Source organism: Dendrobates tinctorius, unplaced genomic scaffold (assembly GCF_039654945.1).
Source record: "Dendrobates tinctorius isolate UK_male_01 unplaced genomic scaffold, ASM3965494v1 ptg000038l, whole genome shotgun sequence".
Classification (NCBI taxonomy): Eukaryota; Metazoa; Chordata; class Amphibia; order Anura; family Dendrobatidae; genus Dendrobates; species Dendrobates tinctorius.
Window position 1 is genome coordinate 4,817,008 of NW_027361706.1, and position 27,627 is coordinate 4,844,634.

General features: G+C 44.6%; 1 protein-coding gene across 3 annotated transcripts in view; it reads left to right on the top strand.

Annotated features, from left to right (window-relative positions):
• The window catches only part of ARHGEF3 (Rho guanine nucleotide exchange factor 3), a 308,141-nt gene extending 281,175 nt beyond the window's left edge, over positions 1–26,966 (top strand). Inside the window, exons 5-12 of one of the 3 annotated variants that reach the window (XM_073574132.1) lie at positions 3,123–3,293; positions 4,045–4,107; positions 4,679–4,775; positions 5,297–5,373; positions 11,737–11,994; positions 13,849–14,019; positions 25,180–25,366; positions 25,986–26,966. In XM_073574132.1, the coding sequence (XP_073430233.1) occupies positions 3,123–3,293; positions 4,045–4,107; positions 4,679–4,775; positions 5,297–5,373; positions 11,737–11,994; positions 13,849–14,019; positions 25,180–25,366; positions 25,986–26,332 (1,371 nt within the window). In that variant the 3' untranslated portion in view covers positions 26,333–26,966. The remainder of the gene's footprint in view (positions 1–3,122; positions 3,294–4,044; positions 4,108–4,678; positions 4,776–5,296; positions 5,374–11,736; positions 11,995–13,848; positions 14,020–25,179; positions 25,367–25,985) is intronic. The other 2 variants (XM_073574133.1, XM_073574134.1) reach the window with 2 other exon arrangements.
• Positions 26,967–27,627: the final 661 nt, after the last annotated feature.

The window sequence follows — 27,627 nt, forward strand, 5'->3', positions numbered from 1 at the left end:
CCCTCTTCTAGAGATTCTGCCGACAGTCCGAGTTTGCGCTCCAGGTGTCCTAATTCCACTTTATGCATTGGCAAGTGTGTAATTTTTGTAAAGGAAAAATAAACAAAATCATATATTCGAAGGCTGAGATGGTGGCTTGTATGAGGTCCAAAAGACCAGTGATGGTTTATCATAAAGATGGTGGTCATATGGATGTCATGGAAAGGATTCCCCCTAGGAGCCAGATTGGGTGACTATAGTAGACCCAGCCCGATGATGTATTTTATGGTGGGCCATCCATTTAAATGACTCTTCGCCTGCAGCTTGTGAATTGTATGGCGGCTGCACAAAACTTCACCAGTCCTCAGCGTATTGCTGGGGGTTTCAGCTTCTGGCTGTGTTTCGAGAAGTGATCGTCTTCCCCTAAAATAAAAAAGGAGTTTTTTTATTTTCCCAGTAATAATAATAAATTATTCAGGAAACCTTTAAAAAGCTGCAGGACATTAAGGGAAACACAAGAAATCAAGATAGCTGGGATAGCCCAAGACATCTTGTGACGGCGTGGCGTTCAGAAAATATTATCCTTTGCCCTTTTAAAAGCCCCATGGGGAACGTAAAAGATTGTTTGCACCTTCGCACGGGTGAAATTTAACATAAGTGATGACAGTCATCGTCTGGTTAGAAAGTCAGCCATGTTTAGAATTACCGCCATCAGTCCATCACTAGTTTCATCACTAGTCCGCAAACGATTCTTCTGCAAATAAAATAATTCCCAAATTGTTCCCAGGAGGATCAGTCGCTAACAAACATGTCAGTTTGAACGACTGTAGTGGTGAATACAGACTAACATGTGTATGACCACTTCTGCAGAAACATTGTTCACAAGAGAATTTTTCCTTCAGTGGTTCCTCATTAGTGATGAGCGAGTATACTTGTTGCTCGGGTGTCCTCCGAGTATTTTAGCGTACTCGGAAATTTAGTTTGTGTCGAAGCTGCTGCTAGACAGCCCGAATACATGTGGGGATTCCCTAACAAACAGGCATTCCACACATGTATTCAGGCTGTCTAGCAGCCACAAATCATGCAGCTGCATCGAGACAAACTAAATCTCCGAGCACATCGAAATACTCAGAGGACACCCGAGCAACGAGTATACTCGCTCATCACTATTGCTCATCCATTAAACAACTTCTGTTGGATGTGTATGGCCACCTTAAGACACATACTAGTTTTTAGGGTTGCAGATGGCTATCATGTAGACATTTACATTGTGCACAGGGTAGGGAACCTGAAATATCAAAACCCGTTTAGATGGTAAAACAAAGTTAGCCAATACTTCAAGAATATCAGATGGCCATTTATGATTCACCTATCCAAGTTGTCGTTTTGGAAGCCATAAATTAAAGTGTCCGACCACTTCTGAGCTCTGTGGTATAGTCTGAGCGTCTATTGATGGGAGGCAGATAAATGACCCTTCATCCAAAGCCCCCGAAAACATGTGATGAGCTTGTCATCTGTCACGATCATTCATGTGATAGAAAATGGTCTTAATCAGCCAAGTTTGTCCATCCAAAATCTCGTATGTGGCCGCTTTAAGACAGAAAGTGAAATCAAGGTTTGGAAAGTTCCTGATGACAAAAAGTCACCAGACGGAGAGCACAGCAGCCGTGACAAAGAAATAATTCTGTGTTCAGATCTGCATTTCATAAGATGCAAATATTCCTTGCAGAATACAATAGGATTCTGTGTGAGGAGATGATTTACAGGCTGGCCCCGCCAAGCTATACGTACTAATTATAATTCTGCAACACAATTACATCACTTAGATGTCACCCCACTTACCCCATATATTACATGAAGTTGCCTTGTCTATGAGTAGTATATCTATCGATCTATCCTTTTATGTAGTTAAAATAAGATGACATAGCACAGACCGACCACTTTCATTTAGATTTAGATCTTCAAATGGAATATCTCAGCAGATTTTTGCCATGTAATCTGAGAGCAGCATGATGTATGCACAGAGACCCTGATTCCAGCGATGTATCACTTAGTTTACTGGGTGCAGCCATCATGAAAGAATCAGTTTCTTCTGCTGCAGATCTCAAATGCTGAGCCCTCTATAACCCTGCTCACACCACTGATTGGCTGCTTTCTGTGTACACTGTATATTAACAGACAGCTGCTAATCAGCGGGGAGGGTGTGGTTGGACCAGGAGGCACGCGACACCTAGTCCTGTAGTGATAATCTTGTGCTGATAAAACACAGATTTTATGGAAACAGCAAAACTCAACCCAATAAGTGACACATCACAGGAATCAGTGTCTCTGCCCCTACATTGTGTTGCTCTCAGATTACATAACAAAAATCTGCTGACAGATTGCCTTTAAGCAAAAATTTTATTTCAAAATCCATTCTGATTGTCTATATAATGGTGTGCAAGTGTATGAAAGTATTTATTGATCGCCATCTTCTTCAGTGTCCAGCGCCACTCTGGTTCCACGTGCAGCTTTGCCGGCTGACACTGTGGAGCGGTAGCTGCTTTCCCAGCGCAAGTCTATGAGACTAAAAACAAGGCTCCATAAACTTACATTGAGAGAGTGACTTCCGATCCACATATAAACCCGTGTGAGCCGGCTAGTCTGATGTCAGGTAATGAGAGCCAGGAGAAGACCGGTGTGGCGCTGGACACTGGGGAAAATGACGTAACTTAATAAACTTGCATAATATTACATAATTAGGACAGATAATGAAATAAAAATTTTGACGAGACTTTTCCTTTCTATTAAAAAGTTCTACTAGTCCATTTTTTAATAATGCAGCGTTGCTCGTCACATGTATAAAGATGGCACTGTGTGTATGTAGTTTCTTGAAAGGACTTTCTGTAAATTATCGTATACTAGGGATTTACTGAATTTTCTTGCATTAGTCTAACATTTCCTGCAATTCTGTGAATGGCTGCTTGTCCACCTGTGTGAACCCGTGTCGTACTGCTTCAGTCTAGTATTAGACGTGTATTATATTTTTCCTCTGCTTGTCACTGATGTATAATTCTGACCAAATACTCTCAATGTGTGAACATGGCCTTACTCTGCTGTGTATCTAAACGATGAATATTATTTTATCCCTTTTTCGCTTTCAGCGCTCTATTAGCTTCCGGGGTGACAGTCGACCAGATCTGTTTACCCCGAGACCTTGGTCAAGAAATGCCCCTCCACCCATCACGAAACGCAGAGACAGCAAACTCTGGAGCGAGACCTTCGACGTTTGCGTCAATCAAGTGCTGACGTCTAAAGAGATCAAGCGTCAGGAGGTCTGTACCACTGCTGAGGCCGGGTTTCCATGTTTGTGGCATCCAGATTAGATTCTTTTTTGTTCTTCGACTGATGTCAAGCGACATCATCAGTTTTTTGTTTTTTTTTCACCTGTTTCTACTGCAAAACATGCAAGCGGGATCAAGTGTAGCATTAGGTGAAGGTGCAAAAACTGAACAATCCCATAACAAACTGTGGGATAATTTCACTGCTTACACCACGCAGCGGAGGTTTTACTGATAATTATGGACATCATTACAAGCCAGCATGATGTGTGTTTAAAGCACCATGACCATTGTTAAGGATCACATAGTTTCCCAGGGAATAATATGGACATGACCAAGTAATTATGTACTCTCAGGTCATCCCCTGCAGAGCACGGAAAAGTGGCGGTTTCCCCCCCTTTGGATTGTGGCACTGTTCTCGCCACACGTGTGAAATACTTGCATGTTAAATGGGTTTGGCGTTTGCCGGCAGCAGGTGACCGGTCTCGCTTTTCCTCCCAACTTTGATCTTTGCGTGCTGCACTTTTAAAGATGTGCTCCACTTTTGATCATTGTTACACGCCATTTACAAGGTGGATCCGAGGCAGTTTATGAGAAAAAGTCAGGAGGATGGCGTCTTAGTTTTGAAACGTTAAACCTAAAGTAAAATGTGAACGAGTTTACAATACAAAATATTTACGCCCCCGTATGACTATATACAATGCGATTGCCTTAACTGTTTGTATAACTATATACATTCTCACAGGCTATTTTCGAGTTATCCCAAGGGGAGGAAGACTTAATAGAGGACTTGAAATTGGCAAAAAAGGTAAGCTGTCACTGACAAATACATGTATGTAATAGAAGAGGACTTTAAAGGGCTTTTTTGGGCCAGGCAGCAACTTCGGCAGTAATATTACATGGATGCTGTGTAGTTGCATCAATCCATATCACAGATTAAAAGGCTAAAAAAATTAACTGAAAACCACTGTGCTACAATGCTGTATATTCACAGAGAAAGAAAAAAAAGGGGAGCGCATTCCACTTGCCACAACCCTATAGTTCAGGGGACAAAAATTGGTGCAGAAATTGCAACCTGTCTGTACCTGATGACATCTTGGATCAAATAAACATTTTATTTCGGCTTCTTCCGGAACATGATCAAAGAGAATTTTAATTCAGCACGTGACTGCAAGAATGTAAATCACAAGTCACCGGCTTGATCTGGCAAGCAGAAGATTGGGCATGAGACAGTTGCCTGCCAGAAGTAGCCCTGGCATGGAAAGCCCCATTAATAGTAATAACATTACCAGGCGCATGAAATGGCGCTATTCATAAGCTCTTGCATAATAAATATTTAGCTATTTTTTTTTTTTTAACTGTGTCTCCCTTTCTTTCAGGCATATCATGACCCAATGTTGAAATTATCCATAATGACAGAAGAAGAATTAATGCAAATTTTCGGAACCCTGGATTCTCTCATTCCACTGCATGAAGGTAAATATTCTGCTCAACCTCTGCTTTAAAGAGACTGTCTGTTTTTTTTTTTTTTTTGCTATGAACACTGATGCTGTGGCTGAGACCATGATGCCAGCTATATGTCACTTACTAAGCTGTGTGTAGCTGTTCCAATAAAATAAGCGTTTTATTAGCAGTAGATTATCACTACAGGACTAGGTATCTTAAACTGTTTAAACCCGCCCCGACCACCACTGATTAGCAACTTTCTGTAATTAAACAGCGTACAAAGAAAGCTGCCAATCACTGGTGTGGGCGGGGATATACAAGGCTCAGCATTCTGAGCACTGATAGATCTGCAGCAGAGAAAACTGTGATTGTATAAAAATGACAGCAAGCAGTCCAGCAAGTGACACATCACTAGAATCAGGGTCTCAGCCCCTACATCATGCTGCTCTCAGTATACATGGCAAAAATCTGCTGACAGATTCCCTTAAAGTTCATCCACCCTAAAAGTTAGAGTATTTTTTTTGATCATTTTGTTTTAACAATTACCACAGATCTCCTCAGACGCTTGCGTGATGTCAGGAAACCAGACGGATCCACAGAACATGTTGGCCACATTTTAGTAGGCTGGGTAAGATGTGACTCATTCTTCAGATGGGAGTATGATTTAATGTCCTGTCATTTCAGCAGGGATTTGCCAGCATTATTATTCAATTTACCAGTAACTGAGGAAGCGACCGCAAAGGTGGAGGGCTGCAGAAATGCTATTCTATGCTCCACAAACAAAGCTACGTGTCAGAGAATGCATGCGTTTAACCAGGAGCAGATAGCTTATGGAGATCTCCATAGGATGCCTGTCAGCATTTTGGAAAAACAGGTTCTCTAAACCTCAGTAGTCTTTATATAATCCCTATAAGAAATGATCACTGTTCGTTTTGTAAGAAAATCTCAGAATTTCCATCTCATGAGTCACATGAAAGAATTATTTTGCTTCGTGGTGATTTCCACAAGTGATAAAGGCTAAGTGACAATTACTAGAAAATGACACGACGCTTATGGAATTTCTACAAATACATTGGGAAGTGAGACTTGACCCTTACAAGTAGTGAAATGCGGAACCGAGAAAATTATGGTCTTGTTATTTCACTTTTGTAATCCTTAAACTAACATAATCGCATTACATACGTAATCTTGTGCCCGTAACATGGGTTGTCTGAGGAAATCCCATATCCGAATCTGTATTGTCCTCATTTATGCACATATTTGGCTGCAGATTTGTTTCTTTCGATATTGAACGGACTTCTCTCTGGGTTCCTACATAGAAACACTACATGATGTATTTGTATATCGTCTATATAATAAAAAATGCTTTATATTTAAATAATCAAAAGCGGATCGATCAGAATGTGATTTTATTATACTGCATGTGCTAAAAGGCAGGAACTTGCAAAATAATGTTATGTTAAGTGACGAGTAATTTGGAGTATAGGGAAAAGATGAGATTTTAATTCCGTACATACACAGAGAAGTTGTCTGATCCCGCCAACGATTCAGATTTTCTATGACAGATAACGCTGGGTAAAACACAGATTGCAAAGTTGAATTTCCCATGCACGCTGATCCTTTTGTTTCCAGGGGGAGTTAGTTGTTGACAGCGGTGTGTGGCAGCAGCTCAAGGATCTAAGGTGGAAGGTTTCTCCTTGTGGAGAGTGACCAGTCAGGCCTGGCAAGTCTGAGTGAGGAGACTTACAGGCCATGCATGCTCCTCTGCAAAATTAAATATGCGAATTGTCTCTTCAGAGAGGAAGAGGACTTGAAATCTAGTGCCACCTATTGGAAGTAGCATTCCTTAGGATTTCTACTTCCAATAGATGGCACTAGAGTTCATGTCCGCCTACTCGCAGAAGAGGCAATTTGCAGCAGCTCAATACATGTGAATGGAGAACAATATAGCTGTAGTCATGGGTTTAAAATGATCTATGTTACATGGGCACCAGCAAACCGAGTGACTTCGGCGTGCACAAAAAATATGTTCGAGTACCCGCGGCTACATGTCCCTTTGATCAGTATTGAGTAGACGCACCTTTTGAGCTAGTACAGCCATGAGTCTTCCTGGGAATTATGCAACAAGTTTTTCACACCTGGATTTTGGGATCCTCTGCCATTCTTCCTTGCAGATCCTCTCCAGTTCCGTCAGGTTGGATGGTGAACGTTGGTGGACAGCCATTTTCAGGTCTCTCCAGAGATGCTCAATTGGGTTTAGGTCAGGGCTCTGGCTGGGCCAGTCAAGAATGGTCACAGAATTGTTCTGAAGCCACTCCTTTGTTATTTTAGCTGTGTGCTTAGGGTCATTGTCTTGTTGGAAGGTGAACCTTCAGCCAAGTCTGAGGTCCAGAGCACTCTGGAGGAGGTTTTCATCCAGGATATCTCTGTACTTGGCTACATTCATGTTTCCTTCAATGGCAACCAGTCATCCTGTCCCTGCCGCTGAAAAGCACCCCCATAGCATGATGCTGCCACCACCATGTTTCACTGTTGGGATTGTATTGGGCAGGTGATAAGCAGTGCCTGGTTTTCTCCACACATACCGCTTAGAATTATCACCAAAAAGTTCTATCTTCGTCTCATCAGACCAGAGAATCTTATTTCTCATAGTCTGGGAGTCCTTCATGTGTTTTTTTAGCAAACTCTGTGTGGGCTTTCATAAGTCTGGCACTGAGGACAGGCTTCCGTCGGGCCACTCTTCCATAAAGGCCCGACTGGTGGAAGGCTGCAGTGACAGATGACTTTTTTAAACTTTCTCCCATCTCCCTACTGCATCTGCGGAGCTCAGCCACAGTGATCTTGGGGTTCTTCTTTACCTCTCTCACCAAGGCTCTTCTCCCACAATTGCTCAGTTTGACTGGACGGCCAGGTCTAGGAAGACTTCTGGTGGTCCCAAGCTTCTTCCATTTAAGGATTATGGAGGCCACTGTGCTCCTAGGAACCTTGAGTACTGCAGAAATTATTTTGCAACCTTGGCCAGATCTGTGCCTTGCCTCAATTCTGTCTCTGAGCTCCTTGGCTAGTTCCTTTGATCTCATGATTCTCATTTGGTCTGACATGCACTGTGAGCTGTGTGGTCTTATATAGACAGGTGTGCACCTTTACAAATCAAGTCTTATCAGTCTAATTAAACACTGCTGGACCCCAATGAAGGAGTAGATCCATCTCAAGGAGGATCACAAGGAAATGGACAGCATGTGACTTAAATATGAGTATCTGAGCAAAGGGTCTGAATACTTATGACCATGTGATATTTCAGTTTTTCTTTTTTAATAAATTTGCAAAAATTTGTACATTTCTGTTTTTTTCAGTCAAGATGGGGTGCAGAGTGTACATTAATGAGAAAAATGAACCACCTGCATTTGGCTACATGCAGGCGCCGGAGAGGATAATATCACTGTTATCCTGCAGATATGGGGTTTATCTGCAGGGTAACAGTGTTATTCTTGGTGACAGGTTCCCTTAAGAAGTTATATTTTCATACACTATGTGAAGGAGTCTTATCTATTTATCGGATGATTTATGATTCAGTAAGAGGCGATTCACCTCTGCTGGAGTAATATTTGTGGGGTGGCAATCATCGCCACTCTTCACAGCTCTTCCCAATTTGTCGGAGCTGGGGCGAGAATGGCGTGAAATCTAGCAAAAAGCCTTTATGTATCGCCCCCATTGATTTGAATAACTCTGCGGTTCGCAATAAGAGAATAGAATCAGAAATGTATTGTAGTTGGTTTTCAGAACCAAGAAATAATGAATTTTCCTATACAATACATATATGAGAGTGACAGAAACTTCAACATTAACTCATGATTAAAGGTAATACTACCCTTTATAATGCAACAGAACTGTTTTTACCGGTATCAAGTTATTGCCGCTTGGACCTCCTGTTGGAGCACAGAGAATGGCTGTCATTTGCGGCTCGCCTTCGCAAATTTAGGGTGGTTTAACTTGCTAAAAGTGAGGTAGGAATGCATTGTATGTTCCCTAAGGTTATTCAGCTTATCAGGAACCCCACACACCCTGCCTGGCCTCCTGTGTGGGAGAACTTCATTATCACCCCAGGTTGCAGGATAAAACGGAGAAGCATGGAATGATAGGTTAGGATTTTCATAGACCTGGTTCTGTACATTTCCCCCTGACTTAATCTTTTGTTCTTCTATAAGGAGTGGGAACAATTTACAGGTCTCAGGAAGTCTTACTTATTCATCCCCCAAGGCAACGTAAATCCAGTATTTAAATGGGTAACCTGAATTGCAGGTGCAGGGCTCATTTCTGATTTGACCTATTCTTAAGTAAATGATTGTTTTTGGTGTAGATTGGGATATTCCCTTGAAGCACTCGTGTAGGAGATTATATCCCTTTATATAATCAGTGATGAGTAAAGCTGTATTTACATGGAAATATCGTCGTGAATATGCATTCTTAACAAAAAGCTTAGTTCACAATTACCTTGCATTTAAACAGGTTGCCGATCACCTGATGAATGAGAAAAAAAGTGCTCCTTCATCCTGGGAAGTGATCTTATGCACAGAGCAAAAGATCATCGTTCTCCGCGAAGCATTGTCCTGTGTAAACAGGATTCGTGCTGCCAATAATGGCAGCCTATGTGTACTGCGCAATGTATAAGGCCTCTTTCACACTTCAGTTTTTTGCATCAGTTCAAATCCGCCAAAAAGTCAGACAAGCGGATCCGTTCTTAACTGATGTGAACGGATGGCACAAGATCCGTTTTCAGACGGATCCTGAAAATGAGGAAATTTAAAGGAAGAGAGAGAGAGAGATTTTTTTTTCTTGTCCGGCACCCAGAAAGAATTTCGGGTTAAATGAGTGCCTGGAGGATCCGCCAGAGAAAAAAACGTTGCAAGCTCCGTTTTTAAATCTTTGAGGATGGTGACGGACAGCAACTTTTGGCGGATCCTCAAAAAAAACGGATGCAACGGACAGCAATCCGCCATTAATGGAAGTCAATGGGGAAAAAAACGGATCCTCAAAAGAAAATTGAGGATCCGTTTTTTTTTCAAAACCTGGCGGATTGTGACTGATTGTAAAAAACTGAAGTGTGAAAGAGGCCTTACAGATCGCTGAGTGCACATTGCTTGCTTTGTTTTGCCTGTGAAAACAGACTACTAAATGACTAGTGATTGGTAAAGGCTTAATAATTGGCAGTTGTATCGTGTTGTTGGTCGGTCCATGAAAGCACCCTAAGTGCTCAAACCGTTCATATGTTTGGGAAGACATTTCCTTTCATTATCTAAGTAGTTTATTTCGACCTTTTGAGTCTCTCACCAGCCAAATCATATCTCATACTTTGTCCTGATGAGGGTCAACACCCTGAAACACTGTCTTCAAATTGAGATTCTGGTTTGGCTTTTCTCCCAAGTCCTATTGCAAGGCTTGTTAAAAAGTCCATATTGACTTTTAGGATCGCTGCTTTCTAAAGGTGACCCTAGAGTTCTAGTCCTCTTCCTCTCTGAAGAGACAATTTGCATATTTAATTTTCCAGAGAAGCATGCATGGTTTATAAGTCTCCTCGCTTGGCTTGTGCCTCTCTACAAGGGCAAACGTTACCCCTTAGATCTTCGAGTCTGAAAATCCAATTCTAAAATTGGATGGCATAAGGAACCCTAAAGGCTATGTACACCTTCACACAGATTTTTTTTTTTTTTTACATTAATTTGCTTCCTAACTGCAAAGTTCCAACAACTTTCTAGTTTTATTTTTTTTTACCATTTTGCTAATGCTGAGTGAAGTCCTTTATTCTAGCTGAATGATGTGCAAAAAAAAAAAAATACAAATCCTGTGGAGCTCCTGATGGCTCTCTCTACTCTCCCCTATGTTCTCTCGATGTTAGAGACCGCAGCATGGAATGGCTCATTGACTGATCCATACGCTCGGCTGTATTATTTTCATTCGTTTTCACAAGACGATCATTAAGAAAACTTTGTTAAAAGTTACTTTATGGTTTGGCACCCATGGTATTTCTTCATCTAAGTTATAGTAGTGACCTCCTTCTAGCCTGATTCTGCCGAGGCATTGGTGAGCTCAGTCACGGCACTAGATCAGGACCGGTTGCAGGGAATCAGTGCTTTGAAAAGTTCTCATGGAGTGCTGGATAACATTCCCATGGCGCTCCCTGTTTTTGAAATCGCATTATGCATTTATTTACATCATTATAAAGTAGACCATACTAGCTAAAGCCCCAGTCAAGTGTGACAGAACCTCACATACATACACCTCAATGTTGAAGGATTATATAGTCAGGCTGTGTTGCAGTAAATGTGTGCACAAAACTGTGTCTGACTTACCAGGAGTTATTTTAGCTCATTTGTTAGGACTCAATAGGTTGTCAGGCCGGCTTTGTTAGTCTCCCGTTAGTGGCGTTTGTGAAAGGATGGGAGGGACTGACGGCCCTTTGATTCAGTCTCTCTGACATTGTGTTTACAGTTTGTCACTGATGAAACATGTCAGGGGTATTATCATCAGGATAGAAGAAAGACAAAAGAAGCCTGAAAATTACCATCAACCTTATTCTTGAAGGACTTGCTGTTAGAGTTTCTCTTTGATCTTCATGACCCTCATCACATCTGAAAGGGTTTCTTGAAGTTTATAAACTGGACCTAGCATTCTTTATGGGTAACAGTTATGAGTATTTAAGTTCTTAGTCTGAGTTAACCATTTACATTCACTCTCATTCAGAACCTGCGCACCTTGTCTCGGAGCTCAGGATGTTGTCTCTGCATAGAGCATCGCATTTTTTCACAGAACTTCACAAGTTATTTAGATGTGAAAAATTAGATTTTTCCTCTAAACCTAATCTCAGGGACCCTGGTTAAAGGACATTTATTAACAAGCGCACATTGTTACAGCAAACCAGCCAGTATAATATTTGTCATTTATTACTATGCTATACAATGTCATTTATTAGTACATTTCTTCTCCCACTTTGCAGTTGCCCTGCCTAAACTCCTACGACAGCTACTGCAGTAATCAAGTGGCAGCCAAAGCTCTCCTGGACCACAAGAAACAGGACCATAGAGTTCAGGACTTTCTACAACGCTGTCTAGAGTCACCCTTTAGCCGCAAATTAGACTTATGGAATTTCTTAGACATTCCTAGGAGTCGGCTAGTGAAATATCACTTGCTACTGAAGGAAATACTCCGACATACGCCAAATGATCATCCGGACCAGCAGCATTTGGAGGAAGCTGTAAGTGACATTTTATTTCGGCCTCATGAGATGTTAGAGAGCGTCACTGTGGACAATTTCTGGTCTAGTAAGGTTATGGAATTGCATAATTCTGCACATCGTTTTATGGGATATTTTTTACAGTTTGGATTCTGGCAATTAAATCCTATTTTCCAACAAATTTCTTTATGTAAATCTTAAAGGGGTTGTCCACTACTCTGCACAGCCTTTTTTAAATGAAAAAATAAAATTCTCACCTACTGTACCATTCCAGCGATGTCCGTGCCGAGTCTCCCGGGATATGCATGACATTGGTATGCCATGTGAACTTTGTAGCCAATCAGCAGCCGCTAAGAGGCTGCTAGTAGTCAGCAGCACAATAACGGTCTCTGATTGGCAGCAGGGGCTCACGTGATACAACAATGTCATACGAGCCCCGAGACCCAGTGTCGATACTGCTGGAACAACACCAGTGCACAAGGCAAGTTATCTGTTATTTTAAATGGAATCAGACAGCAGTTTTTTGCTGTGTAATCTGAGACCAGCATAATGTAGGGCTTACGAGCCTGATTACAGTGATATGTCACTTACTGGGCTGTGTTTTTCCATTTCAATAAAAAACAGAGTTTTATCAGCAGATTATCACTACAGGACTAGGTGTATTGTGCCTTCTGGTCCAGTCATACCTCCACCACTGATTAGCAGCTTTCTGTCACTATACATTGTAAACAGGAAGCTGACAATCAGAGATGTGGGCGGGTTATACACAGCTCAGCATTCAGAGTTCTGTTAGATCTGCAATAGCGAAAGCTGTGATTCTTTCATAATTGTTGCACCCAGCAAACTAAGTGAAGCATAGCTTGAACCAGGGTCTCAGACCATACATTAAGCTGCTGTCAGATTACATAGTAAAAACCTGCTGACGGATTCCCTTTAAAAGAGGGACTACTTTATTCAATATTTAAACTTTTATGCTGATGAGTTTATCTTGCAAAAATCTTATTTAAAAGTGGATTTCCCAACTACATAACTCAAGCTTCAAAAGAGATAAGCTGATCACTGCAAGTCCCATTAAGCTTTTCTCTCCTACTATGCCTTGCAGTGGATGCATTGTATTGTGCGGCACCCAGTTGAATTCAGCATGCCAGGTCCACCAGAATGGGAATTGATCCATGCGTTCGTTTTCTGCTCTAATTCTGAGTCGCACCTCTCTCTATCGCATTCATATTCATTTTTTAGCATATTGCCAATTGAACATCTCACAAAGTGCAAATATATAAACTACTATTATCTGACTGTCTAAAAGCAGAAAGATATCACATAAACATAGAAACTAAAGATAATCCCAGCTCGTAATAAATGCCGGACGGCATCCTCTGCCATTCCCGTGAAAGGTCTGCATGGTATAACAAGAATGAAGTCTTTCTGCACAATCCTAAGATAAATATACTGCTAAGTTGTATCTGGACAGAAGTTTATTAAACAATCCAGGCATATTTGTACCTGGAAAGAGTCTCTTCCAAGTATGTCACCATCAGCAGCATTATATGTGTGTTTCCCTCAATAAAAAAAAAGCTGAAGTCATCCAGAAAGACCCCACATGCCCATTTCTGCGTACCCTTAGCTGTCAGGATAGTTGATTGCTTATCTTGCAGACTGTCACGGAAAGTTTAATACAGTACAGAGAAAATATATGAGAGGCTAAATAATTCAGCAACTCCCGTCTAGTTCTCTTCTATTTTTGGAATATTTCGACGGTTATTTCACGCTGTGATGACACCACTGTAATTGTTCATTCTTTTTCTATGAATTTTATATGTGCAATATGTATGTGGATGGAAGTCCATTCTAATACTGTCCCTTAATTTCTGGCAGATTAATATAGTTCAGGGGATTGTAACGGAAATTAACATAAAAACGGGAGAGTCTGAATGTCACTATTACAAGGAGAGGCTGATTTATCTTGAGGATTGTCAGAGGGATCCACTAATTGATAACTCTCGGGCTCTGTCGTGTCACGGGGAGCTGAAGAATAACAGAGGAGCGGTAAGTAATTCAGCCAATGTGACACTTCTGTGGTTTTTTTTTTTCAGTATTATAATATAACTGCTACCTATAATATTCTGTATCAAACCTGACACTGCTTTTATTTAATTTTAAAGGTGTTTTTCTTTATCGCCTTATTGGGGGACACAGAATACCATGGGTGTATGCTGCTGCTGCTAGGAGGCTGACACTATGCAAAAACAGAAAATTAGCTCCTCCCCGGCAGTATACACCCACCGACAGGCACCAAGCACCTCAGTTTGTGCTTAGTGTCTGTAGGAGGCGGACCGGGATCTCCCCAGATCCGCAGTTATTAATCCAATTTTTCCTTTCAGGGTTTAGTTTGAACTTTTTAATCTTTTTTTCTTTTATCTTTTAGGTTTTTCCGTTAGGAAACAGGGTATACTTATCACCCTGATTTCCTATATCATGCGGCTGAGCGAGCAGTGTGTTGTCATCCACATCGCAACTCTCAGTACCGCAGGCAGGACTTTTCCCTATCACCTTCCGGTGATAAGGGTTGTGGACAGGTGGCTGGTCCTTGCCGAATCCCCCTCCTCACCCCTCTCTCGGGACAGGGCTGAGAGGAAGACGGCGATCGCAGGTGGTTCAAGCCGTCTTCTGCAGGATGCGGGTACAGAGGACTCCTTCCCCTCCCAGCGGCCTGCCGTTTCCCCGTGAGCCCCTGTGGTCATCCTCTTCAGTGACGTCAGGTAAGTGCCTGTACGTTCCCTCCGGCCCCCGCATAAGCTCCAGTGCATGGGAGAAGTTGGACCTTGGGATTACAGGTCCACTGTTTTTGAATCTCCCGCCCTTTCTGCCTGCCGCGCGCTCACACAATGGAATGCGGACACTATCCCTTCCCCTCTTCTAGTCAGGGAGACGCTGCGGATCCCTTCACTCACCGCAGCAGCGTCGCAAGCAGGGGACCGCTTCATATTGATTCCTGAGCGCGGTATGTCGGGGTAGGCAAGGGGTTGCAGCGCCGGCGCCGTCACTTTCACTTTCCCTCAGCCAGGGGAATTTCTCTGCTCCCTCCTCCCTTCCTGAGCGCGCTCTTTTCAGCGCGCCTTTTTCTAGCCCATCACAGGGCTTCTTTCTCTTTGGACTGCCAGCCTCCCCTCTCGGTCAGGCCCCTCCGTCGCTGATAGCCAATCACGGTGCAGCCGCTAAGCTCCGCCCCCCCTTCTTCCAGCACAAGGATTTCCTGGTTTTTCACTCCTTCCTGCGCTGCTTGGGGGACACTTCGGCGTTTCTTCTGCTGCTCACAGAATCTCGGTAGGCTCGGCTCTGGCACAGGGATTAGCTCTCCTCGGCAGTTTTTCCCTAATTTCTGCGGCCATTCAGTGCAGTTCACTTATGCCCAACCCTTCAGGGGATCTCTGCTTCAGGCCCACCGCTACCTATTACGCCTGTGCGTGCTGTAAAAAGAAGTGGGCATCGGGTCAGTCGTCCCCATTCTGCCCCCCCCTGCAGTCCTTCCAATATGTCAGCATCTCAGGAACGCACAGAATCCCGGGCGGAGGGCGCTCTTCCCTCCTCTCTCCCTCCGGAGTGGGCCGTTACAATGTCACAGTCTGTTTCTGACTTGACAAAAGTATCACAGTCGCTGGTCCAGGTCTTAGAACGATTGCCTCAGCTATCCTCAGCCACCTCTGCCCCGACCACCTCTCGGGGTGAGTCGTCCGCACCTGACCGCGACCTTCAGAGAGACAGACAGGGAAGGACTTCTCGGAAGCGGGCTCTGTCCACTTCGTCTTCGAGCTCGCAGGGCCCTTCCGCTCCCAGGCCTCCTCCTTCCTCGGAGGACAGCCTTCAGTCAGGCGATGATTCTCATTCGGAAGCTAGCTCAGAGGGGAACAGCGTTTCTAAAACGCGGGACAAGGTCGATAGTCTTCTTGCAGCTATCTTCCAAACACTAAAGCTTAAACAGGATGAGGCTCCAGCTCAGGAAAGCTCGGTTCTCCTTAGACGAACCAGACCTCCGTCTCGAACATTTCCCAGTCACAACGATTTCGATACTACCTTATCCAAACACTGGGAGCGCCCTGAGCAACGTTTCTCAGGCCGCAAGTACTTGGACGTTCTGTACCCCTTTGACGCAGAACTGCTCTCTAAGTGGTCCAAGGCTCCAGAGGTAGATCCTCCAGTATCCCGGATAGCCTCTAAAACGGTGCTCTCGCTGCCCGACGGGGCATCGCTCAAAGATCCTACTGACAGGCAGATAGATTTAGCCAGAGATTCAATCTTTGAGGCATCTGGCGCCTCTCTCTGCCCTATTTTCGCATCCGCCTGGGTGGCGAAGGTCATTTCCGCTTGGGCAAAAATTCTTCGCAGAGGCATCTTAGCGTCAGCTCCTCAAGACGAGTTGGCAGATCTTGCAGATCAGATTAACCAGGCGGGAAAATACCTTTTGGCCGCCTCCTTGGACGCGGCCGGCTGCGTAGCAAGCGCTAACAGCAACATAGTAGCTGTACGCCGAGTCCTTTGGCTAAAGTCATGGAATGCGGACACTACTTCAAAAAAGTCGCTTACCAATCTGCCGTTCCATGGCTCTAGGCTCTTTGGAGCAAAGCTGGATCAGATAATTTCCGATGCCACTGGAGGTAAAAGTACTTCGCTTCCCCAGTCTCGACCAAAACGTCCCTTCAACAGAAGGGGGTTTCGACCATTCAGGCCCTTTCGTCCCTTCCCTGCCACGGAGAGAGTCACTCAACAGGATCGGCCGCCTGCCACCAGGGAGCGGGATCAGAGGAAACCTTCCTACAAGCCCGCTCCTCGCTGGAGATCTAGAGGACAATATTCCAGATCTGCAGGAGCCAATTCCGGCAGATTTTCATCTAAGTGACGGGTCACCCCCACCTGGAATTTCTTCCAGGGTGGGCGGCAGACTTTCCTTTTTCGCGGATGCTTGGCTGTCCGTTGTAGACGACGCTTGGGTCAGAGAACTCGTCGCATCCGGTTACAAAATCGAATTTGCTTCACTCCCGAACAGACGGTTTTTCCGGTCTCGGCCTCCGCAACAGCGGCCCCAGGTTCCGGGTTTTCTGCAGGCCATTTCCTCCCTCCTTTCCGCCGGAGTCATTGTTCCCGTTCCCTCAGACGAACGGTTTTCCGGGTTCTACTCCAATCTCTTTGTAGTCCCGAAGAAAGACGGCTCTCTTCGTCCTATTCTGGACCTCAAATTGCTCAATCGCCACGTGAAGATTCTTCATTTCAGGATGGAGTCTCTTCGGTCGGTTATTGCTTCCATGGAGCCCGGGGAATTTCTCTGCTCGGTGGACATTCGGAATGCCTATCTGCACATTCCAATATGTGTGCAACATCAGAAGTATCTTCGATTTGCGTTTCAGGGAGACCACTTTCAGTTCACAGCTCTCCCTTTCGGCCTAGCTTCAGCGCCCCGGGTTTTCACGAAGGTGATGGCGACCGTCATGGCCATCCTTCGCTCCAGAGGGATCCTCATCATCCCTTATCTAGACGATCTTTTGATCAAGGGTTCGTCTCGCCAGGACTGTCTCCGGAGCCTTCAGATAACCCTGGACACTCTCAGCCGCCTAGGTTGGCTGGTCAACAAGGAGAAGTCCATTCTGATCCCCACCCAGCGTCTGACCTTTCTGGGTATGGAATTCGACACGGAGCTAGCCCGTGTTTTTCTTCCAAAGGAAAAATTTACAACTCTGGCCAAGGGCATCAGAACTCTCAAGAGGCCTGCTCCCATTCCCATTCGGTTCTGCATGAAGGTCCTGGGGAAGATGGTGGCCTCCATGGAAGCAGTGCCCTTTGCGCAGTTTCACCTTCGCCCCCTTCAGCTGTTTCTGCTTTCAGCCTGGGACAAGACCACGAGGTCCTTGGACCGTCCTATTTGGCTTCCTCTCAGAGTGAGGCAGTCTCTCACTTGGTGGCTACGGCCAGTGTCAGTTCTCCAAGGGAGGTCTTTCCTTCCGCCTCAGTGGCGAATCATCACCACCGATGCGAGCCTTCTAGGATGGGGAGCCGTGTTCCATCAGAAAGCGGCCCAAGGCCGCTGGCAGCCACAGGAGTCTCTCCTTCCAATCAATCTTTTGGAGATCAGGGCAATTTTCCTGGCCCTTCTTCACTGGCAGCCCCTCCTCTCCGGCAAGCCGGTCCATATTCAGTCGGACAACGCCACGGCCGTGGCGTACATAAACCATCAGGGGGGCACGCGCAGCAAACAAGTAATGTCAGAAGTGGCCAAGATACTACGCTGGGCAGAACGTTACGTTCCGACAATCTCCGCCGTCCATATTCCAGGGGTGGAAAATTGGGCAGCCGACTTTGAGTCGCCAGGGCCTAGCGAATGGTCCCTGCACCCCGCGGTTTTCTCTCAGATATGCGACCGTTGGGGCACCCCGGATGTCGATCTCATGGCATCTCGGATGAACCACAAGGTGCCGCAGTTCGTAGCCAGGTCCAGGGACCCTCTAGCCGTCGCATGCGACGCACTGGTGACTCCGTGGTCCCAGTTTCAACTTCCGTATCTGTTCCCGCCTCTGGCATTGATCCCTCGGGTGGTCAAAAAGATAAAATCGGAAGGCGTACCAGTGATTCTAGTCGCTCCAGATTGGCCAAGACGGCCTTGGTACGCGGAACTGGTCAACATGCTCGCGGACGTTCCCTGGAGGCTTCCGGACCGTCCAGACCTTCTCTCGCAAGGCCCCCTTTACCACGAGAATTCTCAGTCTCTGAATTTGACGGCATGGCCGTTGAGTCCGCAATTCTGAAGGAATCAGGTCTGTCCAGTCAGGTTATTCAAACTATGATCAGAGCCAGGAAACCAGCCTCTTCCCGCATTTACTATAGGTACTGGAAGGCTTTTTTCCGTTGGTGCGATGATAAAAGAGTCTTCCCGATGTCTTTTTCTATCCCGTCTATCCTGGGGTTTCTTCAGGCTGGGTTAGACGCGGGTCTGTCCCTCAGTACGCGCAAGGGCCAGGTTTCCGCTCTCTCTATCCTCTTCCAAAGAGAGCTAGCTTCTCTACCACAGGTCAAGACCTTTCTACAAGGGGTTTCCCACGTGGCTCCTCCTCATCGTTCGCCAATAGACCCGTGGGATCTCAACCTCGTCCTTAGCGCGCTCCAGAAGGCGCCGTTCGAGCCTCTCCAGGACATTCCTTTGTCCCTTCTCTCTTGGAAGGTCACCTTTTTGATCGCCATTTCATCCATCAGAAGAGTTTCTGAATTGGCGGCCTTGTCATGTTGTTCTCCTTACCTCATTCTTCATCAGGACAAGGCCGTCCTCAGGCCCGTTCCTTCCTTTCTTCCAAAGGTGGTTTCCGCTTTCCATATCAATGAGGATATCGTCCTTCCTTCTTTTTGTCCGGCTCCATCTCATCCTCTTGAGAAGTCTCTCCACAAACTGGACGTAGTTAGAGCCCTGCGTGTCTATCTTGCCAGGACCTCTTCCTTTCGTCTGTCCGATTCCTTGCTGATCATCTCTGAAGGTCGCCAGAAGGGCCTTCCGGCTTCCAAATCCACGATCGCTCGCTGGATTCGTTCTACCATTCTGGAAGCGTATCGTCTTCAGGAAAAGCGGCCCCCTCCGGGAGTAAGAGCTCACTCCACCCGGGCTGTGTCGGCTTCGTGGGCTGCTCGTCACCAGGCCTCGGTCATGCAAATTTGCAAGGCTGCAACCTGGTCATCTTTGCACACCTTCACGAGGTTCTACAGGGTTCATACCCAGGCTTCGTCTGATGCTGTGGTTGGTAGGAAGGTTCTGCAGGCGGCGGTGGCGCACCGGCCGACCTGAGCCTTTCGGTTACTTTCGTTCCTTTTTGCTGTTCCCACCCTTGGGACTGCTTTGGGACGTCCCATGGTATTCTGTGTCCCCCAATAAGGCGATAAAGAAAGATGGATTTTTGGTTCTTACCGTAAAATCTCTTTCTTGGAGCCTTCATTGGGGGACACAGCACCCTCCCTGTTTAAGTTGTACCGTGTTGGGTCTTAGAGTCCCTTGTTGGGTTGGTACATATGTTTCGAGTTTTTCTCGTTGCTTCTCCTACTGCTTTTTCACCAACTGAGGTGCTTGGTGCCTGTCGGTGGGTGTATACTGCCGGGGAGGAGCTAATTTTCTGTTTTTGCATAGTGTCAGCCTCCTAGCAGCAGCAGCATACACCCATGGTATTCTGTGTCCCCCAATGAAGGCTCCAAGAAAGAGATTTTACGGTAAGAACCAAAAATCCATCTTTTTTAGGGTTTTATCAGTGTTTACAGTATTTATGATGATGAGAATAGTGCAGTCTGCAGTGCTGAGCTTAATATCAAAAGAAAAAGAACCTCAAAGAAACCCTAGGAGAGCATTATAACTCAACGTGGTGCTTACGGATTAGAAGGTACTTGTTCGAAAACAGATCAGACATAGCTGATGGAACCATGATAGCAGTACTGAACCCGTGTTTAGAGATTTGCTGGCAAATCCCCAAGGACCGTATTAACATTTACACATTGCATAAGGGTTTTGATTAGAGATGAGCAATTAGATTCAAGCATCCCGATTTCCACATCCAGTCCAATCCTACGTGACATCTGGATTTCACTTCTGCACCTAGCATCCCCGACACAGCAAACCTGGGTGCAGTTGTCATGAATGTGCCGCATTTTGCTGGGACCTGTGGTACATATGAGATTAGAAGATCATCAATTAGGTGAACACAGGTCTTTTTTAAATCTAAACGGCCATTCATGAGTTAACAGAGTTCTTGTGGCATGGAAAGGGTTTAGAGTTCCTTGGTGGTCTGCTGGCTGTGTTGCTTATTGGAACCACACCTTTCCATTATATAAACCTGTGTCTGGCTTCCCTCCATGCGAGCAATAGAATCTTTATTCTGTTCCTGGCTTCATTGGAGAAAGTGTTTTGGAGATGTGCTCTTGCCATCTTGAAATTGTTGCATGTGGTTGTGAATACCTCTCTGCCAGTGGCGTAAATACAAAGTTATGGGCCCCGATGCGAAATTTCGAATGGGTCCCCCCCGCATGCCAAAATACATGCACATCTCCGCTCCGCACACCTTGTACACGCACGGCTCCGCTCTGCACACCTCGTGCACGTGCGGCTCCGCTCCATACACCTCGTGCACGCGCGGCTCCGCTCCGTACACCTCGTGCACGCGCGGCTCCGCTCCGTCCAAAATTGTACACACACAGTTCTGCTACATCCACCCTGTAAACCCCTCACAGTCTTATCCTCATCCAGCACAATGACAACCAGCACAGCAGAGTCCTGCATACACCGAGGCCCCTAATTATGTGACCCCTGACTCCTCCCCTCCTGTGACCTCATCACAGGTCCTGTGCGCACAGAAGAGAACAGCCTAGCGACATCATTGCAGGCTGTGGGGGGTCTCTGCAGGAGGGCGAGGAGAGGTGCATGGGGGGCGTGGCGGCTCAGTGCAGCGCTGGAAAACTAGACTCCCATGCGGGACACGGGTGGGGTAAAAAACGGATTTGTGCCGCGAGAATCGGGACGGTTGGGAGATATGGTCTGACCTGACGGGCCCTTGACTCCCCCCGGGCCCGGTCACAGTGGCGGTTGCTGCGACCGTGGTAGTTATGCCCCTGCTTTCTACCTTCCCCTTCTGGCGTTCTTTCGTGTTGCTTTTCTGTCTCTTTATAGTGTACCCATTTTCCCATTGTATTTTATCCTATGTGTCTGTCTGTTGATTGTGCCTCGGTTGTTCCCAGTCTGTCCGGCCAGTCTTACCCTTTTATTCCTGCCCCTTTCCTCTCTGGGAGGAGGGGGAGAACTGTGTAGGATTTTGTAGGAGCACAGAGAGGTGTTGGACCTGGGAATTTCCACCTTCTGGGGTAGCCCTGGGTTTAGGGATAGACTAGGGCATCCGTAGATTAAGGGAAAGTACAGGATCCTCCTTTCCCCAACTTTCCTACGGTCACATCGCTTACTAAGCCTGGGATACCATGGTGTCGTGGCACAATAGATGCGACCAAGATGCTGGGTAAAGAATTAAAGATAGTCTGCCATGGACCGGACTGGACATTGCACTGAGCCAGCACAAATCAAATTGCTCATCTCTGATACTTTTGACTGCAAGGACATCTCTATTCGTCATCAAAAATGCTAGAAAGGCTCAGGTTAAATCCACAAATAAAATGAACAAAGGCTAATATGGGTACACAGTGTAAATTGTATGCTCTCATCCCTCTCTCTTGTCTGCAGCAGCTGCTCACTGCGTACAAGATCACAAAGTGGCGGACGACCGCTGCAGACAGGAGAGGGGTATAAGAGCATGCCCGATCTAGCACTATATGTGGTGTACGCCTCCTGCAGGATCAACGCAAATGTGCAGGGTCGGGGATTTAATTCAGGCTGGTCTGGCTCTGGGCAAGTGAGCCTTGTCAATCTTGTTATCCTGAAGTGGGAAGGATGCTAATTAAGGGGGTGGAACACTGAGTCCTTGGCCATGCTTTATTTGCATATGTATTAGGCATGTTTTGTTATGCAAGACTAGCAAAATCCACTGTACAGGTATGATTTTTTATAGTAACCAAGTCTCCTATATTACTGTGTAAGTGATTTCAGTTTTGGGGTTGACAGACTCCCTTTAAGAGTAGTGTTTGTAAACCTTTTATTTTCGGTTAGATTTCAGACCTTATCCAAGATAGGTCACAGGGGTTTTTTTTTTTATAAACTCTTCTGCACTTTTATGCAATATCCTCAGATCAAGTCATGTAAAGTCAAATCCATTCTGTTCTTGCATAGCAGATCATTAAGCATCCCCTCCCCACAGCCTTTCAGCAACAATAAAGGATTTGACATCAACCAGAACTGAAGCACTTTGATCTTGGTAGCTGCAGCTCTTCAATTGTGATAATTTTGCTATTTGTGCTGATTACATGATTATTGGCAAGTGAGGTTCTTACATCTCTTACTTCACCCCAGCTGCCATTGTTTTATGTAACCTATCCATTATATTCAGCGCCATGTGTCACTCACAGATGAAAGTGCTCCCTGTATCTTGTAGGATCCAATTTCACCCTTAATGATGTGTACTGCATATTGGAAGGATCTCCAGCTGCAGATATAATCCTGCAGAATCTCATCGTTCAGTACAGATAAATACTATACCACCCTCCAAAGCTTAGGTGAAATTTCTGACCCATTGCAGATTATAAAAGAAAACTTACATTTATTTTCTCCTTTACATTTCTTGAATGGATCGTAGGCTGCACATTCTTTTTTTTTTTCTCCTCGATTCATAATTTCACTATTTTCTAGTGCAATTGTATAGATTTAAACTCACTATACTCTTTAATGGGAATATTTATTGATTTTTAGCATCTATCATATCTTAAGCTGGCCAGATACATTCGATAGCTGTCAGCATCACATGGACTCTCGATTCAGCCGAGCCTCGATGTGCTGTTAAACAGGGAGAGTGGAGTAAGCTGCTCTCAGACTCCTCTGAAAACAAAAGGATTAAGGGTTGAAATTCCGCCTGCCCAATTCTTCCCTCCCCTGATATATTTTGTTCGGAGAGATCAATGAGGTTCTCTAAAAGCCTGACTAATGTCGGCTCACGTCGACGGGTTCTGCCGACGTGTGTATGGGGGCGCCGGCCAATTGATCGTTGAGGGAGATGTTGATCAGGCATGTCCAATTTTGGGCTGCAGATGGCTATAGAATCATAGAGTTGGAAGGGACCTCCAGGGTCATCTGGTCCAACCCCCTGCTCAAAGCAGGATTCGCTAAATCATCCCAGACAGATGTCTGTCCAGCCTCTGTTTGAAGACTTCTATTGAAGGAGAACTCGCCACTTCTCGTGGCAGTCTGTTCCACTCATTGATCACTCTAACTGTCAAAAAGTTTTTTCTAATATCTAATCTGTGTCTCCTCCCATTCAGTTTCATCCCATTGCTTCTAGTCTTTCCTTGTGCAAATGAGAATAAAGATGACCCTTCTAGAATGTGACTGCCCTTGAGATATTTGTAGACAGCTATTAAGTCTCCTTTCAGTTTTCTCTTTTGCAAGCTAAACATTCCCAAATCCTGCAACCTTTCCTCATAAGACAGGGTTTGCAGACCGGTCACCATTCTGGTCTCTCTTTTCTGAACTTGCTCCAGTTTGTTGATGTCTTTTTTAAAATGTGGTGACCAAAACTGGACACAGTATTCCAGATGAGGTCTGACCAAAGAGGAGTAGAGGGCAATAATGACTTCACGTGATCTAAACTGTATGCTTCTGTTAATAAATCCTAGAATTGCATTTGCCTTTTTTGCTGCTGCATCACACTGTTGACTCATATTCAGTCTGTGATCTATTAGTATACCCAAGTCTTTTTCACATGTGCTGTTGCTTAGCCCTATTCCTCCCATTCTGTCTAAGCTTTTTTCATTTTCATTGCCCAGATGTAGTACTTTGCATTTTTCCCTGTTAAAAACCATTCTGTTAGTTGCTGCCCACTGCTCCAGTTTATTTCTATCTTTCTGAATCCTCTCTTCTCTAGTATTAGCTATCCCTCCTAGCTTTGTGTCATCAGCAAATTTAATCAGTTTACCCTCAATTCCTTCATCTAAATCGTTGATAAAGATGTTGAACAATACAGGGCCCAGGACAGAGCCCTGTGGTACCCCACTTGAGACATTCTTCCAACTGGATGTGCAGCCATTTACGACCACTCTTTGGGTCCGATCACTAAGCCAGTTATGAATCCACCTAACAGTTGCCTTGTCCATTCCATACTTAGCCATGTTTTCAATAAGGATTGTATGAGATACTTTGTCAAATGCTTTTCTGAAGTCAAGATATACTATATCTACAGCATTTCCCTGATCCACCCAATCAGTGTCACTTTGAAATAAGCCACCAGAAGAGATGTCTATCGGTGGCTTTCTCATAAGCAAACACAGGAGCACTCAGATGAGCAAACACTCCTGTGTATGGAAAAGACGGCCGAGATGTCTGTAGGTTGTAGCATCATTCTGCTGACGACTATCTAATGTTCATGGCCAGCTCAACACATCAGGTTGTTTTCCGGTCCTATTAAAATATCATCGGGTTTCATCTAATGCATTGTGGGGTAATGTTTCATTCATATTTCAAGAACAGATTTCACTTAGAAGAAAACAAAAAAGAAATGCCACATAAGACTAATCTGTTACTTACCACAGTTGTTTCTTTCTTAGAAATTTCATGTGTTCCTCTTTCAAGAAGTCCTGGTTATTACAAGAACTATAACGCAAAATGACAAAGTTTACTATCAGCTCTATCGACAACCAATTCCCATAAAGGATCTTGTAGTGGAAGACTTGCAAGACGGAGAGGTCCGCGTGGCCGGATCTTTACGTGGAGCCTTTACCAACAATGAGAGAAGTGAGTCTGGCTTTATTGTGTCCACTTTGCAAACATTGACAAACTTCTAGAACTTTAATAAAGCCTTCTAGTGAGAGTTTAGAGTAAGCTGGATTTTAATGTTGGGCTCTTGTTTATTTCATTATTGAAATGCTAAGTTACCTTTAGGTTCTTTAAAAATGGATATGGTTTTAGCACGGATTTGAGGGTTTCAGGATCACTAGGATATACCATAGACTATGATCAGTTTGGGTTCAACTTCTTTAACCTCCATTTACAGGAGCATTGTAAACTTTTTGGCTTTTATTAGGCATAGCGCTACCCCTGTTTATGTGTGCTGTGGCTCAAATTGAAGCTCAACCCTATTGAAGTGAATGGGGCTGTGGCTCAAATTGAAGCTCAACCCTATTGAAGTGAATGGGGCTATGCAGCAACCGCCAGACACACACCACGCATAGTTTTAGAAGAATAATTTCACGTAGTGGAATTCTGCAGGAACATACACAGTAAACACTATTATTTAGAAATCTTATCGCTGTTCTGTGCAGTATTAGATCTAGTTGGTTCATAAATTTGCACGATTATAAATTTAAAGTAAAAGCTGCATGTTTATTAGTTTTCTCTCGTTTTCTATTTGCAGTTAAAAACTTTTTCAGAGTAGGTTACAAGTATGGACCCCAAGCCCAGTCTCATTCTTTTCAAGCAAATGACACTTTCAACAAGCAACAGTGGCTGAATTGTATCCGGCAAGCTAAAGAGTCAGTCCTGTGTGCTGGAGGAGACAACCTGCTGCCTTTAGAAGGACAGTTGTTAATATCTGCAGAGGGAAGCAGCGATCCTCAGCAGGCCACAAGGTTTGAACAAATGGACCACTCAGATAGTATTTCAGACTGCAGTATGGACACTAGTGAGGTCAGCATGGACTGCGAACAGATGGAACAGACGGACTGTAGCATACACAGCAAGCAGGTTGAGAGTGATGTTTGACAAAACCTGGAATTGACCTGCTTGTTACCTGTACAGTATTTGCATTCCATGTATGGAGCAGCTGGAGAAGCACTTTCATAATATTCTTAACGAGGGCACCACCAAGGCTTATAGTATTCATGGTCAACAGTACTGTAGCAGCCAGCTTTAACTGCGAGCTGGACCTGCACCTACCCCTGTCTTCTAAATCGGCTGTGCATTGGGATAGATTTGGTCTATCCAGATAGTACCACCGGCATGCTGTCAAGAAGAGTCTCTTAAACTACTGTCTATATGTGTATTATATACAAAAAATATATGTTTACTGTAAAAAAAAAGTAGTTTTTTTTTGTTGAACAGATTAACACACTGTCTTAGTACTAAAACCTGAGATCAAAAAAGGAAAATTTTAATTATACGTTACATAAATATGATAAGTTCAATATGTGAGTTATGGGGATTTACAATTACAAGTAATGGTATTTCACTAGGATAAGCTATCATTTCCTAATTTGTGGGGATCTAACTGCTGATGACCAGCCTATGTCAGAATGAAAACTCCTTAAAGGGTTTTCCGCTACTTTTAAGTTTACATCTGGCCCTATTGTATCCAAAGAAAGAAGCAAAGCACCGGCACTGTTATGGCGCCAATTAATTCCTTGCAATAAAACACACTAAATGCTTTTATGCCCCGAGAACGGGTGCTCTATCCCCGAATCAGTCACTTTCAGAAACCACGCAAAGAAAAATAAGGACGGCACTCACCGTTTATAAAGTCCACCTTTATTGCATATCTAATATCTTCGGCAGGGGAGCAATGTGCTTGGTAAGAGGATGACGGCCGTTTCGCGCCGGTTTTGCTTCCACGGGTCCTACTGGATATGGCCCTATTGTGTTAAAAAAAACAAACAAGACAAAGAAAACATTTCTCTCCAGATGCTCCTGCATCCGTTGGCCATGTTTCCTGCTGGTCTTTACTTCTGGAGTAGTCAGCGTGCGACTGCTACAGCCAAATCAGGTTGCAACTGTTAAGCACAGCAGGCCACACTGGAACAAAAGGAAAGGAGACTGTCAGGGTACACAGCCAGTGAGATGGAGGAGCAGTGGGGCATAAATAGGTGCATATATCCTTTACATACAGCCCCGAAGTGGTGAAAAAGTTAACTTAAAAGAAAAGGGGTGGAAAAACTCCCATCACAATGATGCTGGAATGCCAAGCTGTGACCACCCGGATAGCATATTGGGGCAAATATATCAATACAGTCTAATTATCAGATGGTGCAGTATACGGTCTAAAGATGCATCAAATTTATCAA